The sequence below is a fragment of the Ceratotherium simum genome, chromosome 6 (assembly GCF_057802395.1).
Source record: "Ceratotherium simum simum isolate JZ-2026a chromosome 6, ASM5780239v1, whole genome shotgun sequence".
Taxonomy (NCBI): domain Eukaryota; kingdom Metazoa; phylum Chordata; class Mammalia; order Perissodactyla; family Rhinocerotidae; genus Ceratotherium; species Ceratotherium simum.
Window position 1 is genome coordinate 26,704,645 of NC_141905.1, and position 18,568 is coordinate 26,723,212.

The following is an 18,568-nucleotide window of genomic DNA, read 5'->3' on the forward strand; positions in this document are numbered from 1 at the left end:
AGCTCTTAAAGTTACTGTTCTTCTTTCATTGTTACTATTGATAGTATTATAACTAATCAGCCATTAGTCTAATTTCTTCTAATTATAGAAGTTGTGAACAACAAACATTTTTCCCTCTGAGACTTTTAAGATCTTCTCCTTGCCTTTGGTATTCTTCAATTTGACTATGATGTAACTATGTCTGGACTTCTTTTTATTTACCTTGTTTGGGATTCATTGGAATTCCTGAATCTGAGGATTCATGTTTTTTAATAAACATGAAAAATTCTCTGCGACTATGTCTTTGAATATTGCCTCTCTCATTATTCCTATAATCACTTTCCAAAAATCTGATTAAACATGTATTAAAGCTTTTCATTCCATCCTCCACGTCTCTCAACCTCTTTTTCATATTTTTCATTTTTCTTTCTGTGCTACATTATGTGTGATTTTTTCAGGGCTATCTTCCAGTTTACTAATTCCCTCTCCAGCTGTGTCTATTCTATTTAACTGCTCCATTGAGTTTTTAATTTTATATGTGATATATTTAATTTTCTAAAACCCCTGTTTGGTTCTTTATCAAATCTGCCTGGTCATTTTTATAATCCCTTGCTTCTTTCTTGTGCCACAGAAGCTCAAGGTGTGAAAGTTGCAGGCTGCCCAACAAGGTAGATGTCCTCAAGGTGTGCAGCAGTGTCAGAAATAATTTGCTTCCTTGGACTGGTGTTTTCAACTTGTTCCTTGACTCTTGTAATTCCCTTATTTTCTTATAAGCCCTTCCATTAAACAAAGAGAATTTCAAAAATATTTTTTCCAGCATCCTTACATGTTTTGTAGCTGATATATTTGTAAACCTTTAGTCATCATACAGATTTTTAAATCCTTGCTCCTTTTCCAACATCTCGGCTTTTAGAAAATAACTATTAAGCACCTACCATGTGCCAGAAACTGTGCTGCGGATTCAGGGGAGAACAAGACAGAGCTTGTCCCTGCCCTCAGGGTAGCTTATGGCCTGTGGAGAAACCAGACACTTAACCAGGCAACTGCACCCCACAGTTAATCGGTGCTCTGAGGGGGTAGGCGTTAGTAAACAAGGCCATGCTGAGATATATAGAGGCCAGAAACACTCCAATCATCACACTGATTCTCCTTAAGTAAATATTCAGCATTTATTTAAGGGGGAAGAATACCTTACAAAGCAAAACTCAAGCTCTTTTCCTACATTAGAAGGCATTAGGGAAGTGTCTGTTATTATTCAAGCACATGTTGTTACTGGAACATACATCTTTTGGGGGGAGGACCTAGCCCCCACCCCAAGCTACTTAGAAAATCAGTTATTCCAACCACATACAGTAGCCTCATGGAGGGATGTTGTGGTAAATTACATTTCCACTGATGTTTTAGTTGCTTCCTTAGCCATCTCTTAATTCTAGTGTTCTGAGTAACTACTGCTGCATAACAAATCCCTTCAAGACAGTAGCTTAAAGTGATATCAACGTGTTATAGGTTGAATTACGTCCCTCCAGAAGAGATGTTAAAGCCCTAACCCTCTGTACTTCAGAATGTCATCTTATTTGAGAAATACAGTCATTGCAGATGTAATTAGTTAAAATGAGGGTATACTGGAGTAGGGTGGGCCCCAATCAAATATGACTGGTGTCCTTATAAAAACAGGGAAATTTGGACACAGAGACACAGGGACAATACAAGGTGAAGATGGAGGCAGAGACTGGAGTGATGCATCTACAAGCCAAGGAATGCCCTGCACCAGAAGCTGGGAGAGAAGCACAGAACAGAGATTCTCCCTCGGAGCCCTCGGAAGGAACCAACCCTGCCAACACCTTGATTCTAGACTCTAGCCTCCAGATCTGTGAGAGAATAAATTTCTTTTTACCCAGATTGTGCTCATTTGTTACCTAGGCAGCCCTAGGAAACTCATATATGACCATTTATTCTGCACGTGAATCTGGAGGCTGCCTGGCCTCCAGGCCGTTCTCACTCTGGGTCTGTCACGCCTTGCAGGAGCCTGGTGGCTGGGGCTGGGGGCATCTCAAAGGCTGCCTCATGCATACGTCTGACAGTAGGGCTGGGAAGACTCAAACTACTGGGGCTGGATGAGTTGGGGCCCCTGGGTCACCTCTCTCACTCCATGTGGTCTCTGCACACAGCAGCCTCTTGAGAGGTAGACCTCTTATAGGGCAGCTGACAGCTCCCAGAGCAAATTCCCAAGAGAGAACCTGGGAGAAGCTATTTGGCCTTTTCTAACCAGCCTCAGAAGCCATAGAACATCACATTGGCTACATTCCGGTCAAGGAGGCTCGCCCAGGTTCAAGGTGAGGGGACATAGACTCCACCTCCCGATGAGAAGAGCGTCTAAGAATTCATGGACACGTTTTAAAACCAGCACACCAGCTCGGTCACGGGGAGCATTTGGCCTGGGGTGGTGGGGAACACTCCCTGAGACAGCAATGTCTGCCTGCCTGAACCCCTAGGCATGAGGAGTTAGCCAGGTGAGCAGGTCATGTGCCTGGGAGAGGAGCCCCTCCTCTCCCACCCTGGCCCTAAGCCTCCCCGCTGATGCTGGAGTACCACCCCCTCCATCCTCACCCGCAGCCTCCAGGCCTGACGGGGCCCAGGTTCACTCATTCGGCGGAGGCTCTGGGCCAGCCCTGGAGATCCAGACTCTGCCCAGATGCCGCCCAAGCCAGAGGTCATCCCTGGGCTCCTCTCTGGCCACCACCCAAAGGAGTGCAGGGGAAGCTCAGGTGCTTCGTGTAACCGACAGGGACCCTTCTTCTCGTCCTCAGTCTGAAGGCATTTCTGTCCCCACTAATCTGGGGCAGACAGGAGGCCCCTCAGAGAGGGTTCCCCACACAGACATCAACCCCGAGGTTTGGGGGCTAAGTCTTAAGATCTGGAGCAGTTACTGTCCCCTGCTAACCCCAGCTGTCGCTCCCCAATTCTCTGCCTTCTGATGAGTCTTTAAAACTCTCCCTATGCCCACCCCACTCTGTTGATAAGGAGATAAACGCATTTCCAGCATTGCTGTGAGTCTGAGGAGGCCATTTTCCTGTCAAGGGAAATATCCAGTTTTCTGATCATCTGGAATTACCTAATCTGGACACTGAGGGACACACACACACACATATGCTTCTCCCCTTTCCCGCTGAGGCCTCTGATCTCCAGAAGAGGCTGAACAAAGTTTCACCCAAGGTCACGTCACCCTCCCCTCCAGTCCTGCCTCCACCCTCAGAGCAGCAACCAAGACCATCAGGCCGGTCTGTGTGGGACAGCAGTGCCCGCTCGCTGGGCATCTGCTACAGGTCAGCCTGAGCCGTCTGTCCTTGCTGACCTCCTCGCAAGGGACATGTTCTGGTCCCTTCGGTCATTTGTGAAGAAGCTGTAGCTGGAGGAGGGGGGGCTACTGTGCCTGAGCTGAGATTCACTGTCATCTTTGTCTCAACACTTATCCCTAAAACCAAGACCCCTCTCTCCTCCCTTCCTCTCCCCCTCCTCCTACTCTCCTCTGCCTCCCTCTTCCTCTCCCTCTGTCTGTCTGTCTGTCCGTTTTTGTGTCTCTGAGCTCTCTCTCTCTCTTTCGCTATAACCCCCACAAGGGTCTAGGCTATCTAGAGGCTGTTTAGAATTTTCTCCAAAATGAGTTTGCCTTCCCCTCTGTCTTTGGTACCAGGATCTGGCCATACTCATTAGGAAAACTCCATGAAGGAATGAGCATGGCTACCTGCCGCCTCCTTCTCCCCACCCCACAAGACCTTTCCCGGCTCTCTCAGCTGAGACCCAGGGTGGGATGCATGGGGGAGAGAATGACCGAAGACCAGAATGGCAAGGGGGGAGGATTATTCCCAGTGGTCAGACTACAATAGGACACAGGCAGTCGAGGAGACAGGAATTCAATTTTTATCAATAATCAAAATTCCTCCCAACCTGAAAGCTCCAGCCCGAAGAGGTGCTGCCGCTTGCCGGCTATGTGACCTTAGCTATGTCACCTAACCTCTCTGAGCCAATAATAAGCCCTACTTTAAAGGATTGTTATTATGATTCAATGAGATAGGACTGTTGATTTGTTTGCAATGCTTTGGGCTGCAAATAACAGAAAAATCAACCAAGACTTGCCTGAGCAATAAAGATATTTAATTATTTCACACGCCGAAATTCTAGAGGTAGTTTTCAGGTTTTGTGCAATGATTCACAAAATGACATTGAAAATCAGTTTCTTCCTATATTTTTGCCTCACCATCCTTAGCTTGTTGTTTACATGTCATGCTGTTTCCTTATGGCTGAAAGATAGCTGCTGCAGCTCCAGACATCATGTACCACATTCAAAAAAAGAATAAGGGAAATATTAATAAAAAATACCCCTTGGGCCAGCCTGGTGGCATAGCAGTTAAGTGCACATGCTTCGCTTCAGCGGCCCAGGGTTCACAGGTTCGGATCCTGGGCACACACCAATGCACCACTTGTCAAGCCATGCTGTGATGGCGTACCGTATAAAGTAGAAGAAGATGGGCACAGATATTAGCCCAGGGCCAGTCTTCCTCAGCAAAAAACAGAGGATTGGCACCAGATGTTAGCTCAGGGCTAACCTTCCTCACAAAATGAAAAAAAAAAAACAAAACACCCCTTCAGGTGATGGATTTCATAGCAGCTGATCCGAGGATCCCACCTTGAGAGACTCTGCCCTGCAGCACGATCACCTAATGTGGAACTCACTCTCAGAGGCTTTTGCATTTTGAAAAAGCCTTCAGAGAAAAGGTGATGCCCCAACGGTAGTGTTCCATGCACAGGTGGGGCTAGGAAGAGGCAGGAGAAGCCTTCCTGGGACTTCAGGTCATATCACAGACCTTCAGAGCTGGAAGGGACCTGGGAGCCTCTCCCTCCCCCTACAAATGGGGAACCGAGACCCAGGGCAGAGAAGCAATTTCCTCCGAGTCACACAGCAGAGCCAGGGTGAGGATTCCTGGCTTGGAGCCCCTCTTAGTGCTCTGGGGGAGTCCTCAGCAGGGAGGCTCAGACCAGGAAAGGCAAGTGTCTTAGGTGGGTCCCCAGAAGCTGAGCCTGGGTCAGGGATTCCTGTTTGGATGATTTACTTGGGGAGGCTCTGAGAAGGGGAGTGAGGGAGGCAGGATAGGGAGTGGGTAAAAGCTAAGCCAGAATGCGGTCTCAGCCAGGGTCTAGCTGCAGCCTGGCACCTCGAGGGTTCCAGAGCATGAACGGCATCACAGAGTTCGTCCTACCTTGACACCTGGGGTCCTCTTCTGTACCACCACATCAGCCAGTCACCAGCCACAGTCAGCTCAGGTCATGCAGGGTGGGGCGCGGCCTTCTAGGTAGGGTGGCTCTCATCTGGCTGAGGGCCCGGCTCCAGTGAGGGGGCAGCTGTGAGCCATTAGCAGTAACCCTGCAGCTGCTCGGGGACGGGGAAACCAGCAGGGAGAAGGAAAACAAGCAGGTCCCCTCCCAGAGCCCCACATCATCCCCGCATTTCCAGCCACAGGGCACCGTGTGCAGCAGCACGGGCCTGTCCCTTCCGCAGCCTCAGTGCCCCTGCTCGTAAAATGGGCCCACAGGACCCAGGGAGGGCTGGGTTCCTCTCCAGCTCTGCACTTCCAAGCTTCTGTGGGTCCACTTCCACTTCTCCCCAAAGTTCCAACCAGGCAGCCCCCCGGCCCCCAGACTCCCCACTTGCCCAAGCAGGCAAAGAACCAGTGAGACCGAAGTAGGGTCTCCCCTCAGCCCGGCCTGAACCCCGTGAGGTGGGCAGAGGCCGTGGTTTTCTGGTGTGTGTGCATATCCAGCCTGCCGAGTGGGCCTGGGGAGTCAGTATTTCTTGAAATGCAAGTACCAGGACCACACTGGGCTGTCAGTAAATTCATTATCCCATTACGCAGGCCTGAATTATTCAGCACTCCTGCGGCCGCCTCAGGAACATGCCGAGCACAGTCGATGCCCGCATTAGTGGGATGGATGGAGTCAGGCCCGGGGCATGGTTGGTGCCGGGATGACGGATCTGGGCACAGAGAGGCTGCCAGTGCTAGAAGGCACAAAGGGGTCTGGCTGGCAGGACGCAGGCCCTGGGTGCTCCTGGGGCCTGGGAAGGGGGTAATGCACATATCCACAGTTCCCCTCACCCCCCAGGAAATTGGCAGAGTGTGTCTTTGGAACCCCGCCTGCTCCAAAGGGCCCAGGGACAGAAGATCCAGTCTCCACCTCTTCCTGGCTGTGTGACCTCCAGCAGTTCATCCACCTCTCTGAGCCTGTTTCTTTATCTGTAAGAGGCAGCAGTGATGCTAAATGTTCCCAGTATCCATTCTCCCTTTTAAGTTTAATGAGAGAACTGATTTTTCATTGAGCATATAACCCTCTAGAATAAAGACTATTTCTAGGTGAACGTGTGGCCATGTGACTAAGTGCTGGTCAAAGGGATGCAAGTAGAAGTGTCTTGTGAAACTTTCAGGAGGTGTCCTTAAAGGAAGGAGGTGAGTCCTGATTTGTCTCTTCCTTTTTCTTGAAAACTGAGGTGACGGTGTGATGGCTGGAGCTCAAGCAATCATCTTTCTCAATGAGGAGAAGCCACGTGATGAGGATGGCATTGAAACAGAGTAGAAGCCTGAGTCCCTGTTGACCTTGGAGCCTTCTTACCACCTCCAGGTTGCATCTACGTAAAATAGAAATCAACTTCTCTCTTGGTTAAGTCACTGTTCTTTTGGATTTTTCTGTCACTCACAGCCAAACCCAACTCTACCTTGTTGGGCAAATCTGAGGGTGAAATGAGACATTACAGGAAAAGCAGCCACCTCAATAGGCATTTCCTCTAGGATACTTCAGTAGTTAAGAACTGTAAGCCCTGAAACCAGAGGATCTGAGTTCAAATCCCAACTCTACCACTTATAAGCTGTGAAACTTTGGGCAAGTTGCTTAACCTCTCTCTGCTTCAGCTTTCTCATCTATAAGATGGGGATAAAAATGGTTCTACCTCACAGGGTTAATGTGAGGATTAAGTGAGTTAATATCAAATTACAGGAAGTGGCTGGCACATGGTAAGTGCTATATAAGTATCAGCCATTAGTCTGCCATTTTTCCACATCTAGGGGGATTCTCAATGTAGCCCAGGGACCTGGGTCCCCGTAACATCTCCCAAAACTTCATCTCAGTGTGGATTTTCCCCGAAGGTGACTGTGTTCTCAGGACGGCAATGCCAGGGGCATTCTGAGCTTCAGCCATGATGTAAACGGCTTTGCCTCAGGAGAGAGGAGCCCAATCTCAGCGAATGGGGATGGGCGGCAGCGACTGGGCTCCTGGTTTGCAGCCCAGAAGAAGGACTGCCTTCTGGGATCCAGATGAAGTTCTCAGGAAGAGAGAAAGAGAAATGAAGGCCCCTGAGTGGCCATGTACCCGGGGCAGGTGTCTCTTCCCTCTGACCCTCTGTGGAGTGGATTAAATCAGAGGTTATAGCTCATGTGCCTGCAACACAAAGACCAGGATGGAATGTGAGTGAAATTTGTTGGGTTTGAGGCAGCAGGGAGTGGTGGGGACTAGGGCAAGGGCACACGACCATGGAGGGACAGGGGCAGGCACCATGCAGTGCCAGCCAACCTGCTATGCAGCAAAATGGGCTCAGCGCTGTCAAATCTTCCGCTTTTTCAAAAGGAATGGAAATCAAATCTGAATTCTTTGTGAAATTTTCTGATTGTTTAGCGTTGGCTCCATTCAAACAAACAAAACACTGATCAGGGCAAACAAAATACGTCCCCAGGCCAGCTTCGCTACCAGCTGCCCTCAAGTGAGGAGAGGTCTCCCACGCATTGCAGCGGGAATCTCTGAGCCCCAGGCTCTATTTGCTGGCATCTCTGGAGAAATGGATGTGCTGAGTGTGGGGGCGGTGTGCGGGAAAGAAAGGGGCTGGGGCTTGTCTGTCCTGGGGAGGCAGGTGCTCTGGGCTGGACCCTGACTCCTTAACCCCTCCCCTGCCTGGGTTCAGGATGGTGGGCGGGCGGGCAGAGGCGGGGGCTGCCCTGCGGCCTCAGGCAGCACTCTGACTCCCAGAGCATCAGGTTCTTCCTCTGAAAGACAGATCGGGGACTCTTCAGCTCCAGGATCAGCAGCGACCCTGGCCCACCTGCCCCGCTGAGGCCCTGCCCAATGGGGTGGCCTCTGCACCCTCAGCTTTGGGGACACCCTGGGGCCACGGGGACCTGTGTGTAGATCCTGCCTCTTCCCTCCATCACCCAGAATAGCGTTACGTATCCACACCCTTTGCTTTGTGAGCTCACAGGGCCCCCAAGGAGGGCGTAGCGTACACACACTTGCCCGATCTCGGGGCTTGGCCAAGGGCCTTGCTGTGGCCACTGGAACATCAGCAGACCTGACTGAGGCGGAGGCTCTAAAAGCTCTTGTGTGGTCGGCCTCTCGCGCCTGTGCTGTCCACTGGGATAGAGTGTTCCCAAGTAGCCGCTGGTCTCACAACAATCCGGACCTACAACCCGAAGCAGAAGCACCCAGGAGACCCGCTGACCCAGGAGCAAGAAAAGCAGGTGGTTTTTGGAAGCCGCTGGGACTTGGGGCTGTCACAGCGCTGTTGCAGCAGAAACCTGACCACTCTGCTCGGAGTGGCTTCCCCAACCCGGTCCCCAGCTCGCTGCACAGAAGCTCCCACCTTGTCTGGTCATCCACTGTCCCAGGAGCCCCTGTGCCCCTGGCCCTGGAGCAAACTGACAGACTCCCCCTGGAGTGGGGAGAGCCTCAGGCTTTGGGCCATACAAATTTGGAGCCAGTGCCCGAATCCTGGCTGTGAGACTTCAGATGAGTCACATTCCCCGCCTGAGAGTCACTTGAAGAGTGTGGGAGAGGTTGGGAGGGTTCCAGGAGACGCCACGGGTCTGCCCAGCACTGGCATTTGGACTCGGCAGCGGGAAGAGGGACTGGGCCTACCATGAGTCTGTGGGCCGAGGCATCGCCTATGAGAAAACTCACCCCTGAGGAAAACGCCTTTGGAGGGCATGCTTTCAAATTCATGTGGAATCTGTCACTCTAGCCTGAAGAAAAGTCAAAGAGAGCACAGGCCACACTACTTGGGGGCCTGTATCAGTTAGGAATGCTTTGAACTTCACATAAGAGAATATACAGCTAATCATTGCTTAAACACAAAAGGCTCCATTTTCTCAAATAACAAGGAGTCTGGAGGTAGACAGTTGCTGGTGGTGGTTCAATGACTAGACAATGTCTTCAAGGACCAACACGCCCTCTTTCCTCTTGCCATCCTCACTGTTAGGTTTTTTATCCTTAACCTTGTTGCCTCGTGGCCACAAGATGGCTGCTATGGTTCTAAGCATTTCATCTTGGATGAAATCCAAGCAGAAGTGATAATGCCCAGGAGTGGCCATGATAGTGGCACCCCTGGCTATCCTGCCAAAAAAGGAGGAAAGAACAGGTGACACCATGAAACACACACCTGTCATCCACTGGGAACTCCCAGAAACGCCCAGATGCCAGGACCTGAATTGAACCAGAGAAATTGGATCACAGGTAAATCGCCGGTACATGGTAGATGCTTCTCAAAATAACTAAATGAATTTCCAGATACACGAGCTCTGGACTTGGGCCCAGTGGTGAGATGACAAACTTTTATGTGAAGCTGAGACGGAGTCAGGCTCACATCCTGGCTCTGCCACTTATATGTCCCCTGATATTTGGGAGCCTGTTTGCACATCTGGAAAATGGAGACAATGCTGGCTACTTGAGATGGTGGCTGAGGAACATCCCCACCGCCCATTGTTTGTGCGGTAGCAGGGAATGCTCCGTATTTACATACCTAACACTGTGGTTCTCAAGGAGGGGGGACGGGCACCAGGGAGGGGTATATTAATCCTTACATCCACTCAGAGAGGTCGGGGGTTGTGGCCGGCAGGATCTTGCCACCCTCTCACGATCTCCACTGCCACTCCTGTGGTCGTTATCTTAGATGAAAGAGGGACTCTGCGGCATAACTAAGGTGACTAACCTGCTCACCTTAAAATAAGGCGATTATCCTGGATTCTCTGGGTGGGCGTCGTGTAATCACGTGAGCCCTTAAGAGCAGAAGAGGAAAGCAAAGTGATTTGAAGCACCAGAAAGATTCGAGGTGCCTTTGCTGGCCTTGAAAATGGAGGGGCTCCGTGAGAAAGGACTGAACTCTGCCCACAACTAGAGAGCTTGGAAGAGGGCCGGTCCCAGGGCAGAACTGCAGCCCTGGATGCCACTTTGACATTAGCCTGGCGAGACCCTGAGCAGAGAGTCCAGCCGTGCCTTCCGGACCTCTGACCGACAGCACTGAGACAACACGTGGTGCTGCCTGAAGCCACTAAGCGTGCGGTAGTTTATTACGCAGCAACAGAGCATTAAGACAGAAGCATTGTCTCCATTTTCTAGTCGAGACACTGAGCTCACACAGCCACAGAGTGAGTGGAGGGCCCACTGTTTGAACCCAAGTCCGTCTGACTCCGGAGCCCATGCTGTCACTTCCCATTCGGCCTGCCAGATGAGGAAACCGAGGCACTAGAGGCTGGGGCATTGCCAGTGCCAGCTCCGCAGCATCTCAGCACAGGGGAGGCAGGGCCAGGCTGTGGGCCCCCCAGCTCAGCAGACCCCTCCAGATGTGGTCAGACTCCAGGCTGCAGTTTCTCCATGGAGAGGAGGCCTGAGGAAGGCGAGCCCTGGAGGGAGGCCCAAAGGCGCCTCTGGCACCGCAGCTGCTGGGGAAGAGAATTCTTCCTGAGTGTGGGCAGGGGACTGAAGGCCCAAAGGTAGAAGAGGATTCCTGGGGCAGGGCCGGGGCGGGGGGCAGTCAGCCGGCCACTGAGGCCCTCCTGGCCCTGGCGGACTCCACTTCCATGTCCTAACTTCTGCGATCCACGCTCCGAATCAGAGGAAACAGTTGCCCCATGGGCCAGATCAGACACAAAAATCAAAGATGTATTCAGTTTAACACAGAGCTTTAAAAAAAGGAAAAAAAGTCTAACCCAAATGTTTTCAATCATGAAAGTTCACATTAAAAGCCAGATTTCCAAGCTTTCTTGAAAAATCAGAAGCTATGGCCACACCACGCCCATCTTCCCACATGGCAGCATAGGCTGGAGACAAGTGACCGCCATGCCCTCTGATGGGACATGAGCTTTGGAGCACCACAGTCCCCACTGCTCCCTATCACCCTCCCCTCACCTACCTGCCTGGCCCCTGAAGACATTTGAGTTCCAGTCCCTTAGGCCCAGCTTGACTCCATGACCTTACTCTTCTGCCCCTGTCCTGCCCAGTCCTGGGAGGCCCTGGGGGAAGAGGCCCAGCCTGTGTGATGTTAGCAGGCTGGGAGAAGTAGGAAAGAAACTCAGGGGCCTCTTCCAGACCAGTTTGTGTGGACAGCTGTTCCCAGTGACCTGGTTTGGCTAAGAATTCATCAGGGGTCCAACCCCTGACCTCCTGGTGTGGACCTAAGGGCTTACGGGCACCCACTTGCTCTCCCCTCAGGAGTCTGCGGGTGCCTAATGGGGCAGCTGCATTTGGCCAAAAGGGCAACTGAGGGGGGTAGAAATGATCTTGCCCCTCTCCCCAGCCCCTGCGCTCCCCTGGGGGCAGCTGCCCACATCCACGTGGCCCTCTGGGGAGGCCCAGCTCCCCCCACCACCACTGAGGCCACCTGGAGGAAAAGAATCAAAACCTACTTTGCCTTCAGCCCCGGCCTTCTAGGAAAAGGCCCTGTAAGAGACTCGGAGGTGACACTCTGCTCCCTTCCCTGTGAGCAGAGACGCTGGCGCTGCAATGGAAGAGACAAGAAATGAGTAGCAAACGGGGGAGGGAGGTGGAAAAATTAAATTTTGCGTGATCAGCAAGGTTTCAAACAATCGCTCGCCAACTGAAGTGGGTGCCACGTCTATAAGTCATTCTGTTTTATAGGCCATTAGGATCTCCAGAGAGAACCTGCATGGAGACCACTGCTTTTTGTTGAAATTAAAATGTCAGAGAAAAAGAAATAGAACAAAACAGGGAATCTGCAATTAATTACCAGGCCATAAAAATTCAATAATCAGGAGGCAGAGCGGCCACGGGCCCAGAGGTATCAGAGCCCGCGTAACAAGAATGGAATACATTAATCTTTTCAAATTAGTTTTTTAATCTGACTGGGATATATGGTGACATGCCTCCCCTCCCGCCAGCTGCCCCCACCTCCACGGGCTCTGGCCTGAAGCCGGGCTGGGGGAGAGAGGTTCTGGTGTGAGCTGCCTGCCCTAACCCCGAGCCCCCGACAGGGGAGAGCGCGGGTCTGCAGCCCCAGCTGAGCCCAGGGCCCCTGCCGGCTGGTGGGGTGGAGGGGCCTCAGCAGAGGGGCCAGGGAAGCACTTCTCCGGAGTCTGTTTCCCACTGGGTCCCAGTGCGTCAGAGGAGCTCACAGGCGTGTCCTCCCCTCGCCAGTGGGTCGGAGGGTTTAGGAAAGCAAGAGCAGGGTCTGGGGAGTCAGCATGGCGAGGTGGTCTCTCTGAGCTTTGGTTTCCTCCTCTGGAAAATGGGGATAATATCACAGCCCCACAGGGAGGCTGGAGGTATAGCGCTCGGTAAAAGGCTCCCTTCTGTTACTCTTTTAACTGTCTAGACGGGCAGCTCAGACAGCGAGGAGCCAGAGGCACCACCAGCACGCTATTCAGAGAGCATTTATTTAACACTTGCTGTGTGCTCAGCTCTGGGGAAGGAAAAACCAGCAGCCTCGGTCCTAAACCTGGGGAATGAGACTCATAATCAGGTCAGAGAAACATTTACAAGGCCAAGCAGGATGCAAAGGATCAAAAGGCGGAAGGAGCGTCTCCTAGGAGCAGGGCGGTGCCTGGCAACAGGGAACTGGGAGGAGCTGGGTTGACCCACCCAGGCCCCGGGGGACAGTAGCTCCTGCCCCGCACCCTGGGCCTGGGGGCTGCCGGCTCATTGGTCAAAGGGTCAGTCCCACCCCGGTCTCTGACTCCAGGCCGTGCCCTCGGCTCCCGGAGCCTGGCCCTGGACCTGGGCCTCCTCCTGCATCATGTCCCCGGGCAGCTCGGGTCAGTCCGACGGCCCCAATTTCTCTCCAGCTCACCCTGGTCTTCGGCCTCAGCCAGGCCGCGCTCTCACCAACCCCGCCCACGCCCACGCCGGCGAGGAGTCTGCCTCTGGGCCTGCTTGCTGAGCCCCGCCTGGGAAGCCCCCTGTGGAGCTCTAGTCTGGCCAGTGTAGCTACTAAATGGCCACCCCAGGGGACGCTGGAGCAGCAGCCACCGGATGACCTTCTGCTCTTTGGACTTTGACTCCTTTTAAATGGAACAGTTACAGCCCACTAAGTGCTGGGCTCTGTAGAAGTCCTTCACCTGGATTTTCTCATTTCATCCCCCAGGAAGTCGGGACTATTAAGAACCCCATTTTACAGAAGAGGAAATTGAGAAGCTGCGGTAGCTCACCAGTTCTGTGTGTCCTGTGGTCTTCACCAAGAATACAAACCAGGATGGCTGCTTTCGCCTCCCCCAGTCTAGCACACAGTAGGTGTTCAACGCTCCCTGGATAGTGTCCCTGCGGAACAGCCCTGCAGGGAGACCCCACCTGCCCTCCGATCTCTACCCTCTCCAAGATGTCTTCACTCTGACTACGATCATAACAGCAGCTGCCATTTACTGAGCACTTACTGTGTGCCAGGCTGTGGGATCTGGTGCCATTTATGGTAAGACTGTGGAAACTGAGGCTCAGAGAGACTGATGGGCCCAAGATCTCACACCCTTGTCTATTTGGCACCCAAGGGCAGGACTCTAACTAAGGCCATTGTCTCAGTGCCCCATCAACCAGACCTATCCCAGGGCTCCCGAGCCCCAGCTCTGGCTGTGTCCCCCCAAACCACGTCCTTCACTCCTTCCACCTGATACCCTTGGTCACCTCCCCAGAAGGCCTCCCCTGATTCTCTCAGTCCCTCTCAGGGTTCCTTTAATTTCTATCACTTTGCACTTGTTACTCTTCTGTTACACCAACTGCCCACCCACATAAGCCCCAGGGGATCTCAGCAGAAATGGTAGCGATAAGAAAGAAGCGTAGCCAGGAAGGGCATCAAATGTTTCCTGCCTGACCCAGGCCCCTAGACCGCAGGCACCGGGAGGGAGAACCCAGACCCTAGATGCAGGGCTTGCTCCCCGCCGGGCGCAGTTCCGAGCACGACCACCAGGTGGTGTCCGCCTCGCTCGAGCGGGGCTTGCAGTAAGGCGGTGCAAGGCCGCAAGATGGCGCTCGAGGCCGTGGCTCCGCGGGCATTGCCCAGGCAAGGCGGAGCCTGGAGTGCCCGTCGGTCCGAGTGCCGTCCCGGTAACCCCAGCCGCCGCCGCCTCCTGCCCGCGCCATGACCCAGCCCGTACCCCGGCTCTCTGTGCCCGCCGCGCTGGCCCTGGGCTCGGCCGCTCTGGGCGCCGCCTTCGCCGCCGGCCTCTTCCTGGGTGAGTAGGTCCGGGCCTGCGGCACCCTCCGCAGGGCCCCCGCGGGCGGGGCGGGAGCCGGAGCAGAGCCCGCGAATCCGCGATGCTGGCCGCGGCTGAGGCTCACCCCTGGCGCCCGGAGACCCCGGCTCTGACCCAGCACCCCCTCTCCGGCAGGGAGACGGTGCCCTCCATGGCGATCCCGGCGAGAGAAGCGCCTGCTGCCCCCTGAGGACAGCCCCCTGTGGCAGTATCTGCTGAGCCGCTCCATGCGGGAGCACCCGGCGCTGCGGAGCCTGCGGCTGGTCAGCAGGGCCGGGCACGGGAACAGGCGCCCACCTCGGGCCGGCGGGTCCCACGTGGTTGTGTGACCTTGGGCTGGGCCGTGGCCCTTCCGGCTTCCAGGCTCCCCAGGCCGGGCTCAGCGGGAGTTCCCTGAGGGCCCGCCCCACCTAGGCCACGCCCACCGCCCCGCCCTGGAGGGGGATCTGAACCTGGGGCGGGGCTGGGTGACTGGCAGGGCTGGTGCGACCCTCTCCCCCCCAACACAGCTGACCCTGGAGGAACAGCAGGGGGATTCCATGATGACCTGTGAGCAGGCCCAGCTTCTGGCCAACCTGGCGCGGCTCATCAAGGCCAAGAAGGCGCTGGACCTCGGTAGGATGCGGGGCCGGGATCACTGGGGGCCGAGATCACCGGGCCGTCCCCCCACTCTGGCCTGAGTCTGTCCTTGTCCCTGTCCCCAGGCACTTTCACAGGCTACTCAGCCCTCGCGTTGGCCCTGGCGCTGCCCCCGGCCGGGCGCGTGGTGACCTGCGAGGTGAACGCGGGGCCCCCGGAGCTGGGGCGGCCCCTGTGGAGGCAGGTGAGTGACCCACACACCCGAGGCCCTCGTCAGGCCCCCGGAGCCCGGACACTCCCAGCTCCAGGAGAAGCGACATGTTGGCTCTGACCTCGCTCCTTGCAGGCTGAGGAGGAGCACAAGATCGACCTTCGGTTGAAGCCCGCCCTGGAGACTCTGGGTGAGCACGGAGCTGAAAGGGCCTTGGCGCCATTTCCCAAATGCAGACACTGGGTGCGAGCTAGTGACCAGGTCCGCCGGGCAGGCTTGGGGCAATGACAGCCCCCCGCCGCCCAACCTCACGGTATGCGGCCACATGCAGGGTGGCAGGGCCGGCGCCCTCAAGGCCGAGGCCGGAGTCCCCGAGTGGTCACAGCGCCTGGGCCAGGGCCTCCGGCCTCTGGGGCCTGCGGACTCAGCGCACTACCCCTCCCTCCCCCACAAGATGAGCTCCTGGCCGCGGGCGAGGCCGGCACCTTCGACGTGGCCGTGGTGGACGCGGACAAGGAGAACTGCGCCGCCTACTACGAGCGGTGCCTGCAGCTGCTGCGCCCTGGAGGCGTCCTCGCCGTTCTCAGTGTAAGGGACATACGAGAGGAAGGACCCTCTCGGCCCGGTCCCTGCCTTTTCCCTTGGGTCCTCCCTATGCCCCGCCCCCACGCCACAAAACCCCACCTAGTACACTCACGTAAGCCCCTCCCTCTTAGTACTCGAGTCCTCGGCCTCCAGCTCGCGCCCCGCCTCCTGCTCAGGCCCCTCCCCGAGACCCCGCCCCCGTGACGCCCCGCCCCTCCGCAGGTCCTGTGCCGCGGAGAGGTGTTGCAGCCTCAACCACGGGACACTGCGGCCGAGTGCGTGCGAAACCTGAATGAGCGCATCCTGCGGGACGCCAGGGTCCACATCAGCCTCCTGCCCCTGGGCGACGGCCTCACATTAGCCTTCAAGATCTAGGGCTGGACCCTAGGCGAGTGGCCTCGAGGGATGGGACTTGGGAACTCCAGCCATGGACCCTCAGTTTTAACCTATCAATAAAGTGAGGCCTGGGGCATGAGCATCTGATTCTCGTACTTCTGAGCCTTCCTACGTGGCACTCAAGTAGCGTAGGCCCAGCATGGGCAGACTTCTGCAGCAAAAGGGAGCCGTGAGGTCACAGACGTACATTCTGTCCCTGGCACAGTCCTGAGGGCTGCCCAGCACCAGGGTGCCTGATGACAGTAGTCTCCAGCTGACTGGAGGCAGTATATACCAAGTTTTAATTGACCTGGCCACATGCAATTGGTCAGAGACCTCAGCTCCTCAGGTTTGCCTCCACTCCACAGGATCTGAGGGCTGGATGCTGGGTAGAGGACCCCTTGGTCTCCCTACTACCTATCTTCCTATGAGGGGCAAGTGAATGAAGTTCCTGTTCAGTGTAACTGGGACCAGTGGGGAGACGATATGTGGAATCCGACAAGAGGCCTAGCAGGGGCCAGGGTTGTCACTGAGTACTTTTACAGGTTATGCCAGTTCTGCTGGCCATTTGCCTATGTTTTCACAGAACTGTAGGCTAGGCCTCACCTCTGAGATGGAGGCCCTGGTCAGTGGACATCACTCCTCAGAACCAGACCACTTACTTGACTTAGACCTGAGGACCTCAAAGTTGACTGGAGTATATATATATATCCTGCCCTCCCCCTTAAGTCCTGGAGGAAGGTGAGGGACTGGGTGGGATCACTGGCCAGAGAGGTGTGAAACAGACAGGCCTACAGGTAGGGGACCATCAATATGGCAATTTTAACAAGTTCCCCAGAGGAAGATCAAGTTAGGCTTTCCAGCACCAACATCTATGAGTGGAGGTGGAGAGGGAGCCAGATGCTTCACTTCTCTCATTTAAACCTCCCCAATCCTGTAGGAAGATCTTATCTCCACACCACAGATGAAGATCAGGCTCAGATATTATGTGTTCTTTCCACTAACACTGCCTCAGGCGTCAGCAGAAATGGTATCAGCCTAGAATACAACTAGGTCTTGCCACCACCTGGTTGGGCCTGGGTGGTGGAAGTGCACCAGGAGACTGCTAGAAGCAAGGGCGCAGGAGCCATAGGAGCCCACAGCTGGTGACTTGCATAATCCTACAGCTCCTGGGATATACCTTACAATTCTCAGGACCATGGCTGTAAACCTACCCTTTTCTCCCCCATTCATAAAAGCATTTTAGGATGCACATGGGTGAAGTGGTCCAATTTACTAAGCAGATCCTTGACAAACTGGTAACTCATTTGTGCCACACCTCACAACATAAGGCCACACCCCAGTCCAGAGTATTGGACCAAGTGAACTCCAGCCACAGCATGAGGGAGGGCCACCAGTTAGCTAAGGTGTGGCTGGCCATCCAGGGGGCTTCAGGTGTCCCCAGGGCCTGTGACCAGGTTTCTTCCCTGCTGAGCACCACCAGCAGTTTGAGAGAGTGTCTGCTGGTCTGCTTCACACTTCTCTTCCATATGCCAAGTACAAGAGGTGCTCTCACACCTACCTTGATCTTTTCCTGTTTTTCTTACATAGCAACAGGTCCTGCCTTAAACAAATTGGTTCAAAATTCCAACTTTCTGCCATTAAGTCATGTGTGTCTGATGCACATGGGCCTTTCCGGCCAGTCCCTTAGGACAAACATCGTGAGACCAGAAGGGGCCTATGTGCCCCCCAAGTCCACGTGCGTGGAGAGCTTGCTTGGGCTTCTCTCATCAAGATTCTTGACCTGGAAATTTTCAGCACGTATCACTTTTTGGGTAATGAGTCTCAAAGTACTACATTTTTCTTCTCTGTTCTCTCTCAGGCTCGAAACTCTACTTCAGGTCTAGTATTGTTCATTTGCTGAACAAATCTCCCCCTTCTCTAATCTTTGATCATATCCTCCATCAAAAAACCTGCTCTTTCTAGGCAGACACCTATTAATTTCTGTCATTCACCCCAAATCCATATGAAAGCCAATGGCCACATAGCCTGAAGGCATTGCCTATGGTTTCAATCTTAGGCCCAAGCTTTTCAGTCACTGTCTGCCTGGAAGGAAATGAGTACATGACCTCTCACTGCGCCCACATAGTCCTCTCTCACTGTCTACACCTTACTCCATTACCCCACACCTAAGTCCCATCACACCCAACTAGACTCCAGTTCATTTTCCGTAGCAATAGCTTGTAGGGGTATAATGAGTGTATATAACCTTTCGGCACCATCCCCTCACTTTCCTTTCTTCATCACTTACTCTCTAACACTTCCTGGGGTTAACAATTATCAATGTAATTTTGTA

The 18,568-nt window shown here is 54.1% G+C and overlaps 1 protein-coding gene and 1 long non-coding RNA gene across 5 annotated transcripts; one reads left to right on the top strand and one right to left on the bottom strand.

Moving 5' to 3' along the window:
* Positions 1 to 10,321: 10,321 nt before the first annotated feature.
* LOC147916814 (uncharacterized) lies at positions 10,322 to 14,624 on the bottom strand. 2 transcript variants are annotated; one of them, XR_015552455.1, is made up of 3 exons: positions 14,385 to 14,624; positions 11,691 to 11,782; positions 10,322 to 10,724 (listed from the first exon to the last, which is right to left on the bottom strand). It is a non-coding gene; the product is annotated as an uncharacterized LOC147916814 (long non-coding RNA). The 2 variants fall into 2 exon arrangements; XR_015552454.1 differs by having other exon boundaries at positions 10,322 to 10,967.
* Positions 14,266 to 17,958, top strand: COMTD1 (catechol-O-methyltransferase domain containing 1). Of its 3 annotated transcripts, none has more exons than XM_087431995.1 (7): positions 14,266 to 14,462; positions 14,619 to 14,746; positions 14,993 to 15,098; positions 15,188 to 15,306; positions 15,409 to 15,463; positions 15,728 to 15,970; positions 16,012 to 17,958. In XM_087431995.1, exons 1-7 carry the CDS (start codon positions 14,369 to 14,371, stop codon positions 16,152 to 16,154), a joined length of 888 nt encoding a protein of 295 aa, XP_087288121.1. In that variant the 5' UTR covers positions 14,266 to 14,368; the 3' UTR covers positions 16,155 to 17,958. The 3 variants fall into 3 exon arrangements, with proteins under 3 accessions (XP_087288121.1, XP_087288120.1, XP_004426984.2); XM_087431994.1 differs by having other exon boundaries at positions 14,270 to 14,462; positions 15,671 to 15,861; positions 16,081 to 17,700; XM_004426927.2 differs by having other exon boundaries at positions 14,272 to 14,462; positions 15,728 to 15,861; positions 16,081 to 17,678.
* Positions 17,959 to 18,568: the final 610 nt, after the last annotated feature.